The 16490-nt window shown below is 40.6% G+C and overlaps 2 protein-coding genes across 5 annotated transcripts in view; one reads left to right on the top strand and one right to left on the bottom strand.

Moving 5' to 3' along the window:
- dock7 (dedicator of cytokinesis 7) overlaps positions 1 to 16490 on the top strand; it is a 47635-nt gene that overhangs the window by 4772 nt on the left and 26373 nt on the right. For all 4 annotated transcript variants that reach the window (XM_069680055.1, XM_069680054.1, XM_069680053.1 and 1 more), the window contains exons 3-16: positions 173 to 348; positions 957 to 1025; positions 1203 to 1332; positions 1464 to 1676; positions 1892 to 1977; positions 2078 to 2144; positions 2604 to 2753; positions 2996 to 3076; positions 3293 to 3455; positions 3974 to 4116; positions 4245 to 4338; positions 4488 to 4650; positions 14012 to 14129; positions 14393 to 14463. In XM_069680055.1, the coding sequence (XP_069536156.1) occupies positions 173 to 348; positions 957 to 1025; positions 1203 to 1332; positions 1464 to 1676; positions 1892 to 1977; positions 2078 to 2144; positions 2604 to 2753; positions 2996 to 3076; positions 3293 to 3455; positions 3974 to 4116; positions 4245 to 4338; positions 4488 to 4650; positions 14012 to 14129; positions 14393 to 14463 (1724 nt within the window). The remainder of the gene's footprint in view (positions 1 to 172; positions 349 to 956; positions 1026 to 1202; positions 1333 to 1463; positions 1677 to 1891; positions 1978 to 2077; positions 2145 to 2603; positions 2754 to 2995; positions 3077 to 3292; positions 3456 to 3973; positions 4117 to 4244; positions 4339 to 4487; positions 4651 to 14011; positions 14130 to 14392; positions 14464 to 16490) is intronic.
- Positions 5162 to 9218, bottom strand: angptl3 (angiopoietin-like 3). The gene is made up of 7 exons (XM_069680375.1): positions 8688 to 9218; positions 8005 to 8115; positions 7754 to 7865; positions 7542 to 7655; positions 7154 to 7249; positions 6471 to 6743; positions 5162 to 6378 (listed from the first exon to the last, which is right to left on the bottom strand). Exons 1-7 carry the CDS (start codon positions 9216 to 9218, stop codon positions 6194 to 6196), a joined length of 1422 nt encoding a protein of 473 aa, XP_069536476.1. The 3' UTR covers positions 5162 to 6193.

The following is a 16490-nucleotide window of genomic DNA, read 5'->3' as shown; positions in this document are numbered from 1 at the left end:
GATGATCAATAAGCTAGAACTGCTCTCTCCACAGAATTAGGAGGAATTACCTCATATTTTGGACCTGTTTATATAGAATAAGAAATTAGATAAGTTATAGACAGGAAAACTAAGCAGCTGACTATGTCTTTATGGCTGGTTAACTTCTCCCATCACTCTCATCACCCACCAGGTTCCCCTCACAGAGGCGGTGGAGCCCGTGGATTTTGAGGAGTACCTCATCACTCACCCTCCCATCGTTGAGTCAGGTCCCTTAAGAGATCTGATTGAGTTTCCCCCAGATGATATTGAGGTCATCTACACACCCAGGGAGTGTCGCACAGTGGCACAGGCTGTCCCAGAGGAAGGGTAAGAGTTGAAATACTGGAGGTGGAAGCAGCAGGAGTAGAGTTGTTTACAGTTTAACCCCATTATTTCTGTAACAAGTTATCTCATGAGAGCATTTTGAGTATTCGGTCAGACCTGGAGAACCTCACAAATGTTTGTAGTGTGTATTTTTCATATTAACTGGACAACAGAGGGTTTAAAAAAAGCTTGTTGAGTAGCTCTTTATATATATTCTTCTAATTATTTTAGCAAATGACTACATTTCCTTTTTCTAACACTATCTGTTCAGATTTTCTGATCAGTCATTTCACAAATTTATGAGAGAAAGCAAAGTGTGTAACTCCTAATGTGGTGTGTTGTAAGACTCTATTATTGCTGTTTTTAATTATCGTAAAATCTGCACAACATGTGTAACCATCAAAGACCTGTGGGCTTGATGCCATTACTCTCTCGAGCTCTGACTCTTGGTATTTCAGACCAGATGCTTCACTGTGTGATCTACCAGAAAGATTAAATGATGTCAGTCTAGTAGCTTGTCATCTTTATTCACCGAGACGAATGCATTTATGTGCTTGAATCTTGCCATTGAAGTAAAGCTTGTTTGATTGATTGGGTCTGTCTGGCTGCAGGGACACTGATGCTCATGTAAGAGACTGTGTCAGATCCTACACGGAAGACTGGGCCGTCGTCAACAGGAAGTAAGGCTTTGCTACTTTGGACTTTTCATGTTTTTATCGACCAATCTCACTTGTGACTCTTTTGTATTATTATTTCTATTAAATATTATGACTATGTTTAGTGTTATTATTATTATTATTAGTTATTGTTAGTATTAGGCTAATAACAATGTCTTACATGACTATTTGCTCTATCAGATACCACAAGCTTGGCACAGGCTTTAACCCAAACACTTTGGACAAGCAGAAGGAGCGTCAGAAAGGCCTTCCAAAACAAGTGTTTGAGGCTGATGAGATGCCAGACAACAGCAGCTACCAGGATGACCAGGTATTCAATTATTCACATTCTGCTGCAGATTCAGATTGGTGATGTTTGGATTATCATTTATATTTGGATACAAAAGTTAACAAGTTTGTGTGCCTGTGACTCAAATCTTTCTTGTGGTTTCTGACTTGTAGGATGATCTGAAGCGACGGTCGATGTCTATAGATGACACCCCACGCGGCAGCTGGGCCTGCAGCATCTTTGACTTGAAAAACTCCCTCCCTGACGCCCTCCTCCCTCACCTCCTCGACCGTGCCCCCAATGAAGAGATTGACAGGCACAACGAAGAGCAGCGCAAGGCCAACCGCCACCGCGAAGTCTTTGCTCTGCACCCCGCCCTTGATGAGGTAGAGTTTACCCTGTTGGCTGAACCTTTCTATCCAAGTCACTTTTACATTTGCAGTGTACATTTTGTAATTTATAGTAAATTAACTACATTTTTGTGTTAAAGTAAGCCCCACAAAGTCAGTAGTTTCTTTTGTGATGAATATATTAGAAGAAATTCACATTCATTTTGAGTTTTAACAAATTTCTGTTTGTGAACTTCTATGTGAATGCGTAGGAGGAGCCCATTGAGCGCCACTGTGTGCCTGAAGTACCTAAAGAACACTTTGGCCAGAGGCTACTCGTCAAGTGCTTGTCCTTGAAGTAAGTGGTGGACAGCCTTTTTCAGAAAAAAAAAAGCCTTTTAGCTCTTTTATTTAACTGCTGCTTTCTGCTGACCCGCTCCTTTTCTCTCCCCTTGAAGGTTCGAGATCGAAATTGAACCCATATTTGCTAGTTTGGCCTTATACGATGTCAAGGAAAAGAAAAAGGTAAGCTGTTATCCTTTCTTCAGCCCTGAGTTGTTGGGTCACTTCTGCAAACCATTAAAATTGTTGGGAGGCCAAAACGAATTTGATGAGTGGACGATAAAATTTTATGTTGTGGTCCTGTTATGCTTGTAGGAATGCAAGTAAATCACTGGAACTATGTATTTATCTGAAGAAGACCCTCCTCTGCTGTTTTTCCCCTTTAGCTGACAAACACTAGAGGGTAGCAGTTACCTTGATAAGCAGATGTCTCATATTTACAGTAAACTGCTCAGCACAGGACCTCCATTATTTTACAAGCGGGTCATCTGTCACTGAAATGTTGTTATGTTTGTCAGCCATTATGGAAAGAAAACCAAAGGATTATGATTAAATGCTAATTGTTGTCATGTTGCAGGCATAGCTATCAATTCAACATTAACGTTATCCTTAACTGTGTCTCTGTCTGGATTTGTCTCTTAGATTTCAGAGAACTTTTTCTTCGACCTAAACTCCGAGCAGACGAAGGGGATGCTGCGTCCACACATTCAGACAGCAGCCATCTCCACGCTGGCACGCTCCGCCATATTCTCCATCACCTACCCCTCCCAGGATGTCTTCCTTGTTATCAAGGTCAGATAGTTAGGATATAATTTCGTCTTTTATTTTTAGAAATACTAGAAGATAAGATCATTAAAGCCTTAACCATGTAAAAGGGGCAGATGATTTAGTCCCTGGTCTGTTTCTGTTTTCATCTTATGTGTTGTCTATGTGTTGGCCTATACCATAATTTAAATATGATTGTCTTTGTCCTGTATGATCATTTAATTGCTGTGTGTGACTGTGCTGACTGAAAGTACGTACTTTGTCTCCAGCTGGAAAAGGTACTGCAGCAAGGCGATATTGGAGAGTGTGCTGAGCCCTACATGGTCTTCAAAGAGTCAGACGCTGCCAAGGTATGACCACAATACATTATGAGTCCTGTCTCAGGTGTATTACAATAATATACTGTATATACATAATGTTGGAAGTTTACAGGTATGTTCTTTTTTATACATTATGTGATGCCGAATAGAAGAAGAAAAATCTTGTTTTAGTGACTATATTAATATAATTTACAAGTTTTTTTTCTTTAAATTGGTAGCTTTAGTTAATCTGTATTTGTGTTATAGAATAAAGAGAAGTTGGAGAAGCTTCGCAGCCAGTCAGAACAGTTCTGCCAACGTCTCGGCCGCTACCGCATGCCCTTCGCCTGGACCGCAATCCACCTGATGAACATTGTGAACAGCGCTGGCAGTCTTGAGAGAGATACCGAGCTGGAGATGAGCCTCTCAGGTCTGACTTTTTCATATAACACAGCCCATTGAGTTGTGACTGTAAAGATACATTATGTTTATTTGTTAGAAGTCATTAACAGACTCCTCAGAGTTGTTGTTTTATGCCTATGCCTACTCACATGTAGTTATCAGAGGACAAAGACCACAGCCCAGATTCCCCAGTCACACTTGAGGCTCATGGTCATGTCAAAACATTAACACGCATCTTTATCTAAAAACAACTTTCAAACAAATATTAAGAAAGGCAAAATATCCAGCCGTATTGATCCTTGTGTGTTATCTTGAGTTTGACCTTCTGTGTTTGTCTAACCTGTAACCTTAAAAAGTATCTTTGATGCTGACTGTTGCAGCTGGCTTTTTGTTGCTAGGCAGATCTGAGAATTGTATGTATTTTCCCAACGGACAGAAAAATTGGATGAATCTCAAACCTGTTGTAGAATCCCCTAAAAGAATAAGTTTTCAATAAAAAAGATTGGAGATGAATTTAACATGCTGTTTTTGTTCCCCCATTTACAGAGAGAAAGGGCTCATGGTCAGAACGGAGGAACTCCAGCATCATGGGAAGGCGTTCTCTGGAGAGGACCACCAGTGGGGACGAGTCATGCAGTCTGACAGGCTTCAGACCGGCAACACTTACCATCACCAACTTCTTTAAACAGGTCTCCACAACCACATAAACTACAAACACACAGACTCAGTACATACGCCAAAGGATATGTCCGCTGCTTTATCGTACAGACTACTGCTTTCTCTTTGTAGTTTTATACGCTGTACTTTTGTGTTTTAGGAGGGAGACAGACTGAGTGATGAGGATTTGTTTAAGTTCTTAGCTGATATGAGAAGGCCTTCATCAGTGCTGAGGAGACTCAGACCCATCACAGGTATCATCTTTGATTCCTTAATCCTGGTAGTAGTAGTAACCTGATGCTCATTTCTTATTGGCACCATACCTTTTATAATGAATATATTACTTTTTCTCTCTCTGTACACTCACTTTCTTGCATTCTGTGCTCTGCCACTGTCACCACAGCCCAGTTGAAGTTGGACATTTCTCCAGCTCCAGAGAACCCCCACTATTGCTTGACCCCTGACCTTCTGCAGGTTAAACCTTACCCAGACAGCAGGGTACGCCCCACCAGGGACATCCTGGAATTCCCTGCGAGGGACGTCTACGTGCCAAACACCACATACAGGTACAGAAAAACACATGTGAGAGTGAAAAACAATGCTTTTTTTTCTTATCTTCTGGGTCACTAAAGGACAACACACTCAGTCACGTTTTCAACGTGTAGAAATAACTCAAGCTTTGCCCAGTTAATCTGACACTACGCCTCGTTAATGTTCACCGAATGTCTGATTTTTTTACTATTAAGTCAAGGTTAGCTGGACAGATGTGTTCTTATCAGTCAGTTTCTGCTGACATGGCCTGGATGCAGGTGACCATGTCTGCTGCAGATAGCCGGGATGCTTCGGATTGTAGATTAACCAATAAACAAATGCCAGACCTCAGTGTTCCGCCAGAGAGAGGCAGCAGAACTGGATATTGTTACCGACTATTTTAAAGTCGAGAGTTTCATAGCATTTTACAAATATAAGTCTAAAGTTGTATCTTTGTTTTTGACCTCTCAAGTCTGATTTGATTCAATACAAAGTTATAGATCAACACACTATAAAGAGATGTAGTCATATTAGATAGGTCATAAATATGATTTATTAGAGCACATAATTACTTGTCAGGATGACGTGTTAGTACGAGGCAGATGTACAGTGCATTTACAATGAAGTAATGAACAAGAGTCAATATGACTCAATAACACAGGAAATACGAGGAAATTGTGTTTTTCTAACAAAACCAGCATAAATCATATAGATGCATGAATATGGTTTAAATACTTCACAGAGTAAAAAACAAACAAACAAAGAGAAATCTCTCATCAGTGCGCTGCCAAAGCTTTTTTTGTACTGTGTTGGACTGCAGACAGATTTTAGTTTTTTACATACAACCAGAGATACAACTGTGTAAAATACTAGGACAAAAATTACAAGGCCTTCACTGGAAAGAATTCATCAGTGTGGAAACTTCTTGAGATGTTCAATGTTTCTCTTGAACCGTGACTTATATAATGCATGCTTTATGTAATAACCTGTTGGAATGTCCAAGGTCCAGGGAAACATGCGACGGATTCACATCACAAAGATAGAACACATTCTATAGATAGATTAATTGACATAGAAACTGTCGAATACATTTCATTTCACTAAAAAGCTAGCCAAGTAAACACAGTTTCAGAATTGCTTCGTAATCTCACAGTTTTCTGTCTTTCTCCTGCAGTGCTGTGCCATTTTGTAGCCAGCGCTGAATCAGTTTGCTGATGTGGATCAATACGTCCATTTTGCAAGTGATAGCAGAAGTTGCATAATGACAATCCTACTGTTCCCACTGGAACGGACCCAATAGGTTAACGACCTGCATGGCATGGTTGCAATGTTGCATCATTGCAAATTCAGCATTTTCTCAGTCGTGACTTTTTTTGGCCTGTTTTTCTTGGTCAGCACCGGCCTCTGACAAAACTGTGTTAGGAGCTTAATGTAGCATTTAAACTAAGGATTTGTTGTCATATACATATATCATGCGTGTGTTGAGTCACCTTCTTCCCCCTTTGGGGGAACTATTTGACAGAGCATGTTTGTTAGAACTGCCAGCAGTGTTGTGAGAGAGAGTATGAGTCTTTGGATTCAGTTGAAGCTTTCAGTAGCAGGGGCTTGCCGTATGGTGATCTTGGCCGTCTTGAGGGAATATGAGGGTCCAGTTCCAGGCTTCCAGTAAATACCTTTCCTTCTCATAGAGCGTCCTTTTGCCCTCAACCACAAATACCTTCCATTAACGTTGGTCTCTCCACAAGCATTGAACCACCAACCACCTGCCAAAGTGTCAGGACAAGAGACATTATATAAACATTACTTGGTCTTAAAGAGATGGTTATGTGCCGATTCAGCTTGTAAAACTGTTTACCTGTGTAGTTGCGGGCGCAGTTGGAGTTTCGTTGGTTATCATTATTTCTGTCTTTTGTGGAGAATTTCATGCCGGTGCTGTTGGCCATGGCATCAGCCAGGTCACCAGAGAAGTGGCTCACATGGATGGTATAGTCCTTGGAGGGACCCTCCAGCGAGAAGCGGTATTCAGCCCAGTGCTTCTCCTCCTTCCAGTCCTCCAAATCCATACGCAGGATGTAAACACCCTGCTGTGTCAAGCTGTGGATCTTCTTTAAGCCCAACCAGAAGTCCTCTGCATAACACATCAGTTTTAATCATGTTAGGATATCTCTAATGTCAAAAAAACACTCTTAATCCCTTGTCCAGAAGCATGGATTCTTGTTGTGACTTAAATTCATGCCAGCAGGAGCATTTCTTTAGAACGTGGCATGATTGCACCTATGACCGGATGTCTGAGCGAGAGAGGGCTGCAGGGAAAACTGCCAAAACATGCTGTATACTCAGTCAATACAGGAAGCCACTTCGGCAGTTCAGGGCCGATGTGTAACAATTACTATTTCCTATGACTAGACCTGCAGGAAGTACTTTCAAATGCCACTCCAGTCCAGTGCTATGATATCTTCAGATGTTTTGTTTTTTTGCAGCTAAGCAGACTTGTGCTTTTATTACAATTAAGGAAAAATATCATCCAAGCGCACTCACTTTCAAGATCTCCAAAGCCTTTCTCATACTTGTCCCACGTCTGGTCAAAATCCACTGAACCATCGACCCTGTGTTGGATGACAGTTGAACCTCCATCTATGGAATCGATTAGAAATATCTGTCAAGTCAAGGTACTGTTGTACAAACTACTCAGTCAGGATCAGGAAGCCTTCTTATCAAAGATAACTTGAATAGGATATCCTCTGCATTGTCTGCCCTTTTGGATAACCTGTTGCAGTGACTATCTAGCATGATAACTTTTTTGTTCCTTGCCTGTTGATTTGAAACTTGCATAAAAGATCATTCTTCAACTTTTTAATGTCACTGAATACAGTGTCGGTATTCTGCTGCTCTCAATTTGAATTGAGGTTGCTTTTGTCTCACTCACCTGAACCCATTTCGCAGTATACGTTGAATGGCTCCGATTGGTTTGGCTTGATAACATAGACTCCACTGTTTGCCTCTCCTTTGTTAAACAAGTCACTGCAGTCTGTGGGGAGGTCTGAAACACAGTGAAGAAAAACTCAAACCTCTGAATTCAAACATTACATATTTTGGCAACATAGTGACTAGCTGATTTTACATCTGAAATAATTTTACCATTTGTGTCCAGGCCAGTGGAGTTTCCTGTCAGATATTCAAACATGTCAGAAGCTGCAGGTTCTGAATTCACTGGCTTATCGACTGTATCTTGGAAGCTGTCATAGCTCATCTGCAAGAGAGTGCATATGAATCAATGATGGTTAATTTTGATGCCCTGCAAAAAGCAGACCCCAACAGATTCTCACAAATAACAGATATTTGGTCTGTAAACAGAAAAGATAGTGACATCTTGTTGAACAGTTGTCTACCTTTTCCTCCAGATTTTTAATCTTCATTTTCTGGTGGTCCAGCTGATCATGCTGCTCCCTCACAGCGCTAAGCAGACTGCTGATTGTTTTTTCTTGAGCTTCAATCACCTCCTGAAAACGCAAAATAAAAACATTATTGGACCATTATATCTATACATTTTCACATGGAAGGAACACTCATATCTATAGATTTATTAGCAGTTGCAGTATGTTTATCTTCAATTAGCAGAATTGTCAATTTTAGCAGTTACAAAATAGAAACATAAAGATTATAAGTCATTGACGTAAAGCAGTAAACAAACAATATGTTGAAGTGATTTTTGTTGCTTTGCTTTTTTCAATATAAATTTGAGCAATTCTCAAGAGCCATATGCTGCACATACTGTCTTTGCCCACCTCTCAGGTGAGTTGTAAACATAATTTAATAATCATAACTTTAATACAGAAAAATACCGTGGCCATGTGAGGCTAAATGTTACCACATAAGCTTAACTTAGCTCCCTTGTTCTTTCTGAAGTTAAGCGGCATATAGTTTGATTATTAATCTTACCAAGTTCTTTAAATGCAGTTTCCATTGTTGATTCAATTTCAGGGAAACTTGTGCTGCAGTTTTTATTTTCTTCTTTACATTTACATAAAAGAGAAATGCAGAAGAATTCCTTCAGAGCGTTTTAGCTGCTTACCTTGAGCGTTACGATTTCACCGAGCTGGTCAGCTGGGACCATGCTTTGCGACAGTCCCTTCAGCCGCTCCTCGAGGCTCCCCACCTTGCTCTGCAGCTGCGTGCGCTCCTGCAGGATGCTGTTGATCTTGGTGTTGATTTCCAGCGACAGGTTCCTGATCTCCTCATTGTTGGCCTTCAAGAAATTGGTTGTCTTTTTCAGCTCCTCCTCTTCCTCCTTGATCTCTGATGTGACCACTGAGAGCTGGTAAAACGAGCGGTCGAAAATGTTTAACTTTTGGAAGATGTCGTTGATTTGGGCTTTGGTCTTGTGCACAAACTCCCGTAAACTCTGTCCGAGCTGAAGGAGGCCGTTCGCAAGTAGACGGACATCATCCAGCATGGCGAAGCGAGACTTTGCCTCGGTTGGGCTTGGTTCTGTGGTAAAGACCTGAGAGGAATGGGTGGTGTACTCTGCTCTACCTGAGGATTCCAGAGGGATAGAATTAATGGATCCAGCTAGCAGCAGCAACAGGCAAAACAGCTTCATCATGACTTTCTTGTCCACTCCTGGATTTTAGAAAAAAATGTTCACTGCTCTTGCTTTCCTGTACTTTGTGCTCTACTCAGCACTCTCTTCTCTTTCTCTGCCTATAACCAAGTCTTCCTTGCTGTTTAAATGATGTGAGTGCAGCCAGCTGCCCTGTGTTATATACTGCCCTCTCAGTAGAGGAGGGGGGGGATTAGCTGATCATTAAACCCTACTATGTTTTAGCTCTGTACCCTACCTCCTCCCAAATCCCTCTCGAGCCCTCCCTCTCCTAAACAAACAAATCACAGCAGTGAGCGAATGACATATACGTCCCCCCCTTCTCTACTGCCCATTTAACCCCAATCCCCTCTCCATACCACACCCTACCCTGTTCTCCATCTGTGGTGCAGAGCTTTGGCTGATCAGCAGAAAGCCAACAATGGCCATCACAGGGTTTTGATGGATCGTCAGTCTGATCAATCTCAAACCTTATAACCCTGCACACACTTTGCTCTGATTGATAATGCTGTGTGTAATTAATGCTCTGGGGTTTGATTTAGCACCCTGCTGAATCAGCCTAGCACCCAGCTCTCTTTCCCCCCTCTCCCTCCTTCTTTTCTCTTTGCGTGGGGAGGGGAGCGAGCCCGTCATCCGTGCCAGGGTTGAGCTTCTGGGCATGAATGATGTTTGAGAGTTTGGACAGTGTGTACTCATCATCTCTGTTTTATTGCACAGCCTTGTCATTTTTTTTCAACTTTGTCATGCTATGTGTGATATTTTTCAATGCCACGGGACATGAAATAGAGAATATATAGTTTACTGATTAGCTTGCAGCTTTTAAATGATCTGTCCCGTGCACTGAGTTCTGTCGTAAAAAAACAATCTTTATGGGAAATTCTTAGTAAGTTGTTTCACGCAGGATTGCAATGTTGGTGAAATATGTTCACTTTCAGCCAGAGAGGGAGGAGGAACCAATCAGTAAAAGGACTTGGTGTAGGATTTAATTGGAATATAAATATTTATACTTTTGGCACTACATGCTGTGTGGTGCCCAATCTCTAAAGTGAGCTTGTGCTGTTATAGGGTGTCACGAAGGCCTTCCAAACCAAGCGATTGCTATGCCTTTCAGTCACTGCTTTTTTTTGGCAAATCAAAGCTTAAAGATAGAATCTCGAAGATTTAAATTTTTGTGTTCTTGAGCGCCTCCCACTAGTGATAATCGGTAATTATGTGAGGACTCTTCCCAATTCAACCAGACATCTACAGCTGGCTGCCTTTGTCATGGTTCTAACTCTTGATTTTCCTCGCTTTCATTTGTAAACTGTTATAAACTGCCTTCATCTGAGCGTTGAATATGTTTCTGTTTCTTTGGATTTTCACTTATTATTGAAGTTGTATCTGTAGTCATCGATCTTTTCTTTGTTTGTTCAGCCATAGTAGATTACTGTTTACTTGCAATGCTTACAGAAACCAGAAGTGCAGCCACTTTGCTCCACCTACCCTCTCTGACAGACCAACCACTGCTGGGTGATGGAAAACGCGTCACTATTATAGCTTGAGATTTTTTTACGCAAATGTCGCCACAGACACCCAGTCTATAAAAATACGATATACTGCAAATGCAAAGGCTTTCAACTTGTGTTACCTCATTCAGTGATAGATAGTGACTTAACCAACATTTATTTAAATGAAAAAGTTTGAGCTTGTTACTTTAAAATTGGTTCTTGTCCATACATGCATGTATACATTAAACCTGTCCTTATGTTCTTAAAGTTAACTTTCATTGGTCAGCTGATGAGTTATTTTGTAGGGCAAAGGAAAAGATTATAACACTATTATGAAAAATGTAGAAAGTATTGGGGCCATTACATTTAGATAGCCTTGGTTTAAAATGGGAACATTTTAGCACTCTGGCTGTTACAGTGCACCTTAAAATCCCACACAGTCATCTTAATGAGCTTTCTCCAGTAATTTGCGGTTGTAGAGACGGATTAACTCGGTAATAATAAAGAACAGCAGGTTTTTCCATATGAACAGAGCTGAAAGAAAGGGTCCTATAGAAAAGAAAAAATTGGCCACTGATGGAGTGAATGTTCCTGAAATTTGCTCGATCATCATAAAGCTGGTAATGATATTCAGAATCCTTCATGCCAGCACAGTGGTTAGCACTTTGGCTTAACAGCAAGAGGGTTACAGGTTTGAACCTAACATTAGCTGCTGGGTCATTTCACTGTGGAGCTGGCATGTTCTGTCCATATTTGTGCCCATTTTAAAGTAGCACTGGAATTTTCTCTGGACAAATGACAAACATGGCGCTGAACCACCTCAGCAGTCAGTGAAATAATGGGATATGAATGTCGTAATGAACACTGCTGCCCCTTTGTGAAAATGTTAACTTTGTGCATTCTAACTTGACTCATAATTTGATAGTCAATACTGCTGTTTCTGTAGCTATACAAATTATTATTTTGCATACTATCAGTTATTCTTGAGATATTCAATTCAGTATCAGTTTTGGTATTTTTAAGTCTATGCTTTGACCTCCTTTTATGGTTGAGTAGTGCTGGTTGAGAGGACTGCACCAACAACTTGCTGTCAGTCTTTTACTCCATGGTTGGATAATGAGGATGCCTGTGCCCCATCCTGTGCTACAGGGATTTATCTATGTCCGATCAGTTCGATAGTAATGTAGAAAATTAAAGCAATAAATTCCCCAGTCAGTGCTGTATACTGAGAAACCTGAGTTCTCCTGATCAGGTGCTGGCAGTGCATTCATGCACCAGAATGCATTAGGCATGAGCCAGTAAGTCAAAGCTGTGTAAAATGTGTCCTTGTCCATAACATCCTATGCACCACATTTAAATACAATAGTGTTCATAGCGAAGTTTCATAGCTAGTTTGCTATACAAGCCAGAGAAGAGACAAGAAATCCATGCTAAAATAGCCTGTGATACTTCTAATCCACATCCACACATTATTGTTCCACCTTACTGGCTGACTCTGGCATTATTACTAAGCACTAAGGAACAGACAAAGGAAGGGTTTATGCAAGAAGTGTTGATAGAAACTGAATTTTGGGCTCCGGCTTATCTGAAATTTGTAGATCCAAGTAAATGTTTCGTTCCAACTGCCTCTCAAATTTAAAGATTTTTTTCTCTCCTTTATCTTTAACTCCTTTATTTAAATTCAGCACATCTACAGTTGTTGGTTTACTCAAAGGTTTTTTTAACCATACTGTTTCAAAGTAAAATGTGCAAAGATCAGTTTGTTCTGGAGTTTGAACAGTGCCCATACATATTAATTTCTGTTGCCGATGGGATGTTATCCTGTGCTGCTAGATCACTATTAAGTGGCAGATATGACTGCACAACACAGTCTCTAGGGTTATGGATGTTAAATGCACACCCATTCAATTGTTCAGGATGAAAGGAATTTGGGCAATGTGGACCATGAGTAAAGATTTCATGGAAATTCACTGACAGTGCATTGTCCTACTGACTGTCAAATTTTGCGAATTACTAGAGAATACTTTGTCACCTGGCCTGTTTGAGAGTGAATGCTGGTCTATGTTTAGAGTCAGTAAACAATGACTTTGTCCCTTTCTGTCGTCTCTGGGATCAAAATGGAATGGTGTGCAGCTGTAGTTTCAGTTATAAGTGTAATAGAGACCTACAATGCAGAGTTTGCTTTCAGAGCATTCCTGTGTGCTGAAGTTAAATTTGATAGACAAGAACTGACCAATCAGTGTGAATCCATTTGTGCTTATATGGGTATTTCAGCTTTTCCATAGTGAAGTCATCCTGGGGTCTATTTCAGTTCAACTTCAACAACCCACTTTAAAGCTGCCATTATTATTGTACAGACATGATAGATGGAGGGTAAGAGATGAAGGGAAGGAGTGAAATTCTAGTCATCAGGCAAGAGAGATTCCCACGCTTCCTTGTCAGTTGTGGTTCCAGCTGTGGTCTCTATGGGGCAGTCCCCCACAGGCTAGACTACGTCATTGCGGTTTCTCAGCTGATCCCGGGTTAATTTGCACTTCCTACTGTGGGTCCTCCTCCCCCTCCCCAACACTTAAATAACTTATATTTTTAACAGAACACTTTTACTTCCGTGATGATAAGAGTTGTAAAATTTCCCAACCATTTTTAGTAATTTATTAGAAAATATGCTACATCATTACGACAAGTTAATATTCTTTTACTGTCAAGTTATGAGGCAGAATCAGTTTGCTGTTATGTAATCAAAATCTTTTACATGGTGGTTACTATCTTGTGACCCTCACTCAAACTCTGATGCTGTTAAGTTTGTGCTGAAAAATATAGGGTATGATGGTGAGGTTGCAAGCCCCCCAAATTTACCAATACAGGATTATTTACCTGTTCGGACCTTGGCCTCTTAGATTTATCAGTTCTTGAAATCTTACGTAACAATGTAAGCGAAACATGTCAAGCACTTTCAATGCTTGGTCTTTGTCAGAGTATGAGGTCATGAGTTAAATTAAGGTTATCTTGACTTTCTTAAATACAGAATCAACAAACACATGAACTACTCACTTCAATTAACTGTTCATTGCTTTCCAGAATAAGTTACAACACAATTGTTAATATTGTCTTATTTATGACACTAATGCATTTTTTAGTGTCTTATTTTGAAGGTCTTGGAACTGAAACAAGATGTAGGGCTACAGTTATTATATACAACCCTCCTGCTTAGGGAGATATTGTAAAAATTATAAATGGAAGAAGAAATACATGACATAAATAATGATGTGCCTTGTTCTCTCTGTTTGTTTCTCCTTGTCTGTCTTGTAGGAATCTGCTGTATGTGAATCCTCAGAGCCTTAACTTTGCCAACCGTCAAGGCTCGGCCCGCAACATCACAGTCAAAGTGCAATTTATGAATGGAGAGGATCCAAACAATGCAATGCCGGTACGCAATCATAACATATTAAGAGACCACAGAAAGATATAATTATCCTTGTCTTGTCAGGCATCTTTAATTTATATGTTGTTATGTTGACAACTAATTACTTTTACCATTTTATGATGGCATGAAAGCACTGGTGCGGTGTAGTGGCATTTGTTAAAATTGGGGCACTGCATTATTCTACAGCAGCAAATATGCTCTGTGTAAATGCACAAAAAATAAATAATACATACATACATACAAATACATTTTCTATTATTCCACAGGTGATATTTGGGAAGTCCAGCTGTGCAGATTTCGCCAAAGAAGCCTATACTGCTGTAGTGTACCATAACAGGTAAGCTTTTTTTGTCTTTTGGTTGAAATAGTCTCTATTAAAGGAGCAATTCACCCCTGGAAAAAGCCACTGTCAGTCAAAGCTGGTGTTCTCTGTAATCGATAGAAGCAGTAATATTTGAAATTAGCGCCACAGCTGTGGAGAAAGTTGTACAAACAGCTCGTGGTTTCGCCCATTCTACATTCCTACAACACCCAGCGTGCATTGCGCCCCTCCCTCTGAAAGGAACGGCCCAGTGAGGGCGTGGTTACAGAGGGAAGTCAGGTCTATGCAAAAAGTCTGCCTTGTTTGTTTTGTTCGTTCTTTCGACCAGAACAGTTGGGGAAACATAGAGTTCTACCAAATATATCTACAAACAAAACAAAAACAGAGCATCATGGTGTCCACCTGCGTTGTACCGGAGTGTAAGGAGAGCAAGAGGACAAGACAAGCCAAGAGACGCTGGAGTGAAATACCAACGTTTTCCAGTCAAGGACACTGATCGCTGCAGGCAATGGCTCAGAGCGGTACAGAATCGGAAATATGACAAGAATATTGTGGTGGATCGTCTAAAAAATCTTCGGGTCTGCAGTCTACATTTCATTACATTTCTCGGAGGCTGGTGTCCTAGATTGAGGAAGTGTAGTTTAGCAAGCTCCCTGGCCTCTGCCAGAGGATTTCAGGGGAGGCGCAGTGCGAGAAAAAATAAATCAGAAAAAAAACTGTAAACATCTGGTAAGCTAACTTCTGCGATGTGTTGTGCTTGTGCACATCATAGACGCCGGGCCCTATCGTTCACCTCAGTCATTGCTTTTCCACCTGACGCAGTTGTCATTTTCTGGTCTTAAATTAGGTGTTGTCAGGCAAACAGGTGGCGCATTGCGATCTGGAGGACGCAGAAAGCGACTGCGAAGCTGCTTTTATGTTCTTTATGGGGAAGCTCACTTTCACACACTTTGAAAACCCCTGATCTTTGTGATGACCTCTCTTGGCAATTACACGTTAACTGTGAGGTCTGAAAATCGGACCTGCTTCGCTTAATTGAAACTAAATTCACAGATATTCTCTTTTTAATTTAACATCAGTGATACATGTACTCTCACACTTCCATTACCTCTTTTGATGGCATTCATTAAAGAACAGGTTGAGTCAACCTTCCTGCTAGTTTCAAGTGGTGTCCTTGCCAAAAGTTCCTTCCATCTCTAATAAGAGCTGAAGGGTCCCATACATTTTATCACCACCATAAGGTGTTTTTTTTTTTTTCACGACATCCAGAGGTTTCTCATTGGTCACCCAGGGGTCAGACCTCCAAGGCCTAAATGAATCGACTTGTGAATAACGTAGCACTGAGACTAGAACAATCATGCTCAGGACTTAATCCAACCCTTAAAAGTGCTTACAGGTACAGGACATTTATAGTCTGAATTTAATTCAGAATTAGCATAATATGTCTCTTTTCAAAGCTCTTTAAGGAACATGTGAACAAAACCAAATAACGCTCAAATTGAAATTGAAGTTTGTCCTAGTGCTTTTCTCCCTTGAGGCTTTTCTTTCTGCTCCATAACAGAATGTTTGTTCCCATGAGAAATGAGGCCCCTTGTGTGACCTTTTTTAAGCACTTTTGGTCATTTCCATCCCTAAAGCGACCCTGGTAGGTTTGTTGGTGGGCCTGCTGTATCTGGGGGTTGTTTGTTTTTGAGCATTAGCCAGTAGACAAAGTGTCCTCCTGGGGGACTTTAAAGAATTCAGCTGAAGTGAATTACGATGTGTTATGTAATTTCCTATTCGGCAGCTTGACTTCCACTGTGAGCCCCTGCTCTGTCATGAGCATAAAAGATCTCAAAGTTATAAATGGACTCAGCTAGAAATAGAAAATATTCAGATTACAATAAATCTACATATATTTGTAAATGCATGAATTAATTTGTCTGTTATGTTAGAAGTCTGTCTCGCTTCTGTCTTTCATAATGAGACAGTAAAACTATTCTCAGTCATTTCCAGAAAGGTTGAATCCTTTGGGAAAGCAGTGGGAGGACCCTACGGATATT

Source organism: Semicossyphus pulcher, unplaced genomic scaffold (assembly GCF_022749685.1).
Source record: "Semicossyphus pulcher isolate SPU_LCO1_2020_fin unplaced genomic scaffold, fSemPul1.0.p SCAF_4, whole genome shotgun sequence".
Classification (NCBI taxonomy): domain Eukaryota; kingdom Metazoa; phylum Chordata; class Actinopteri; order Labriformes; family Labridae; genus Semicossyphus; species Semicossyphus pulcher.
The sequence above is the reverse complement of the archived record's forward strand: the minus strand, read 5'-3'. Positions and strand labels throughout refer to the sequence as shown.

Excerpts from the sequence above, each read along its gene's own strand:
- angptl3 (XM_069680375.1), bottom strand. The coding sequence starts at position 9,218 with ATGATGAAGCTGTTTTGCCTGTTGCTGCTGCTAGCTGGATCCATTAAT. Across the intron at positions 7,656-7,753 it reads CACTGGCCTGGACACAAATG|ACCTCCCCACAGACTGCAGT; the intron begins GTAAAATTATTT and ends ACTGTGTTTCAG. Across the intron at positions 6,744-7,153 it reads AGGCTTTGGAGATCTTGAAA|AGGACTTCTGGTTGGGCTTA; the intron begins GTGAGTGCGCTT and ends TGTGTTATGCAG.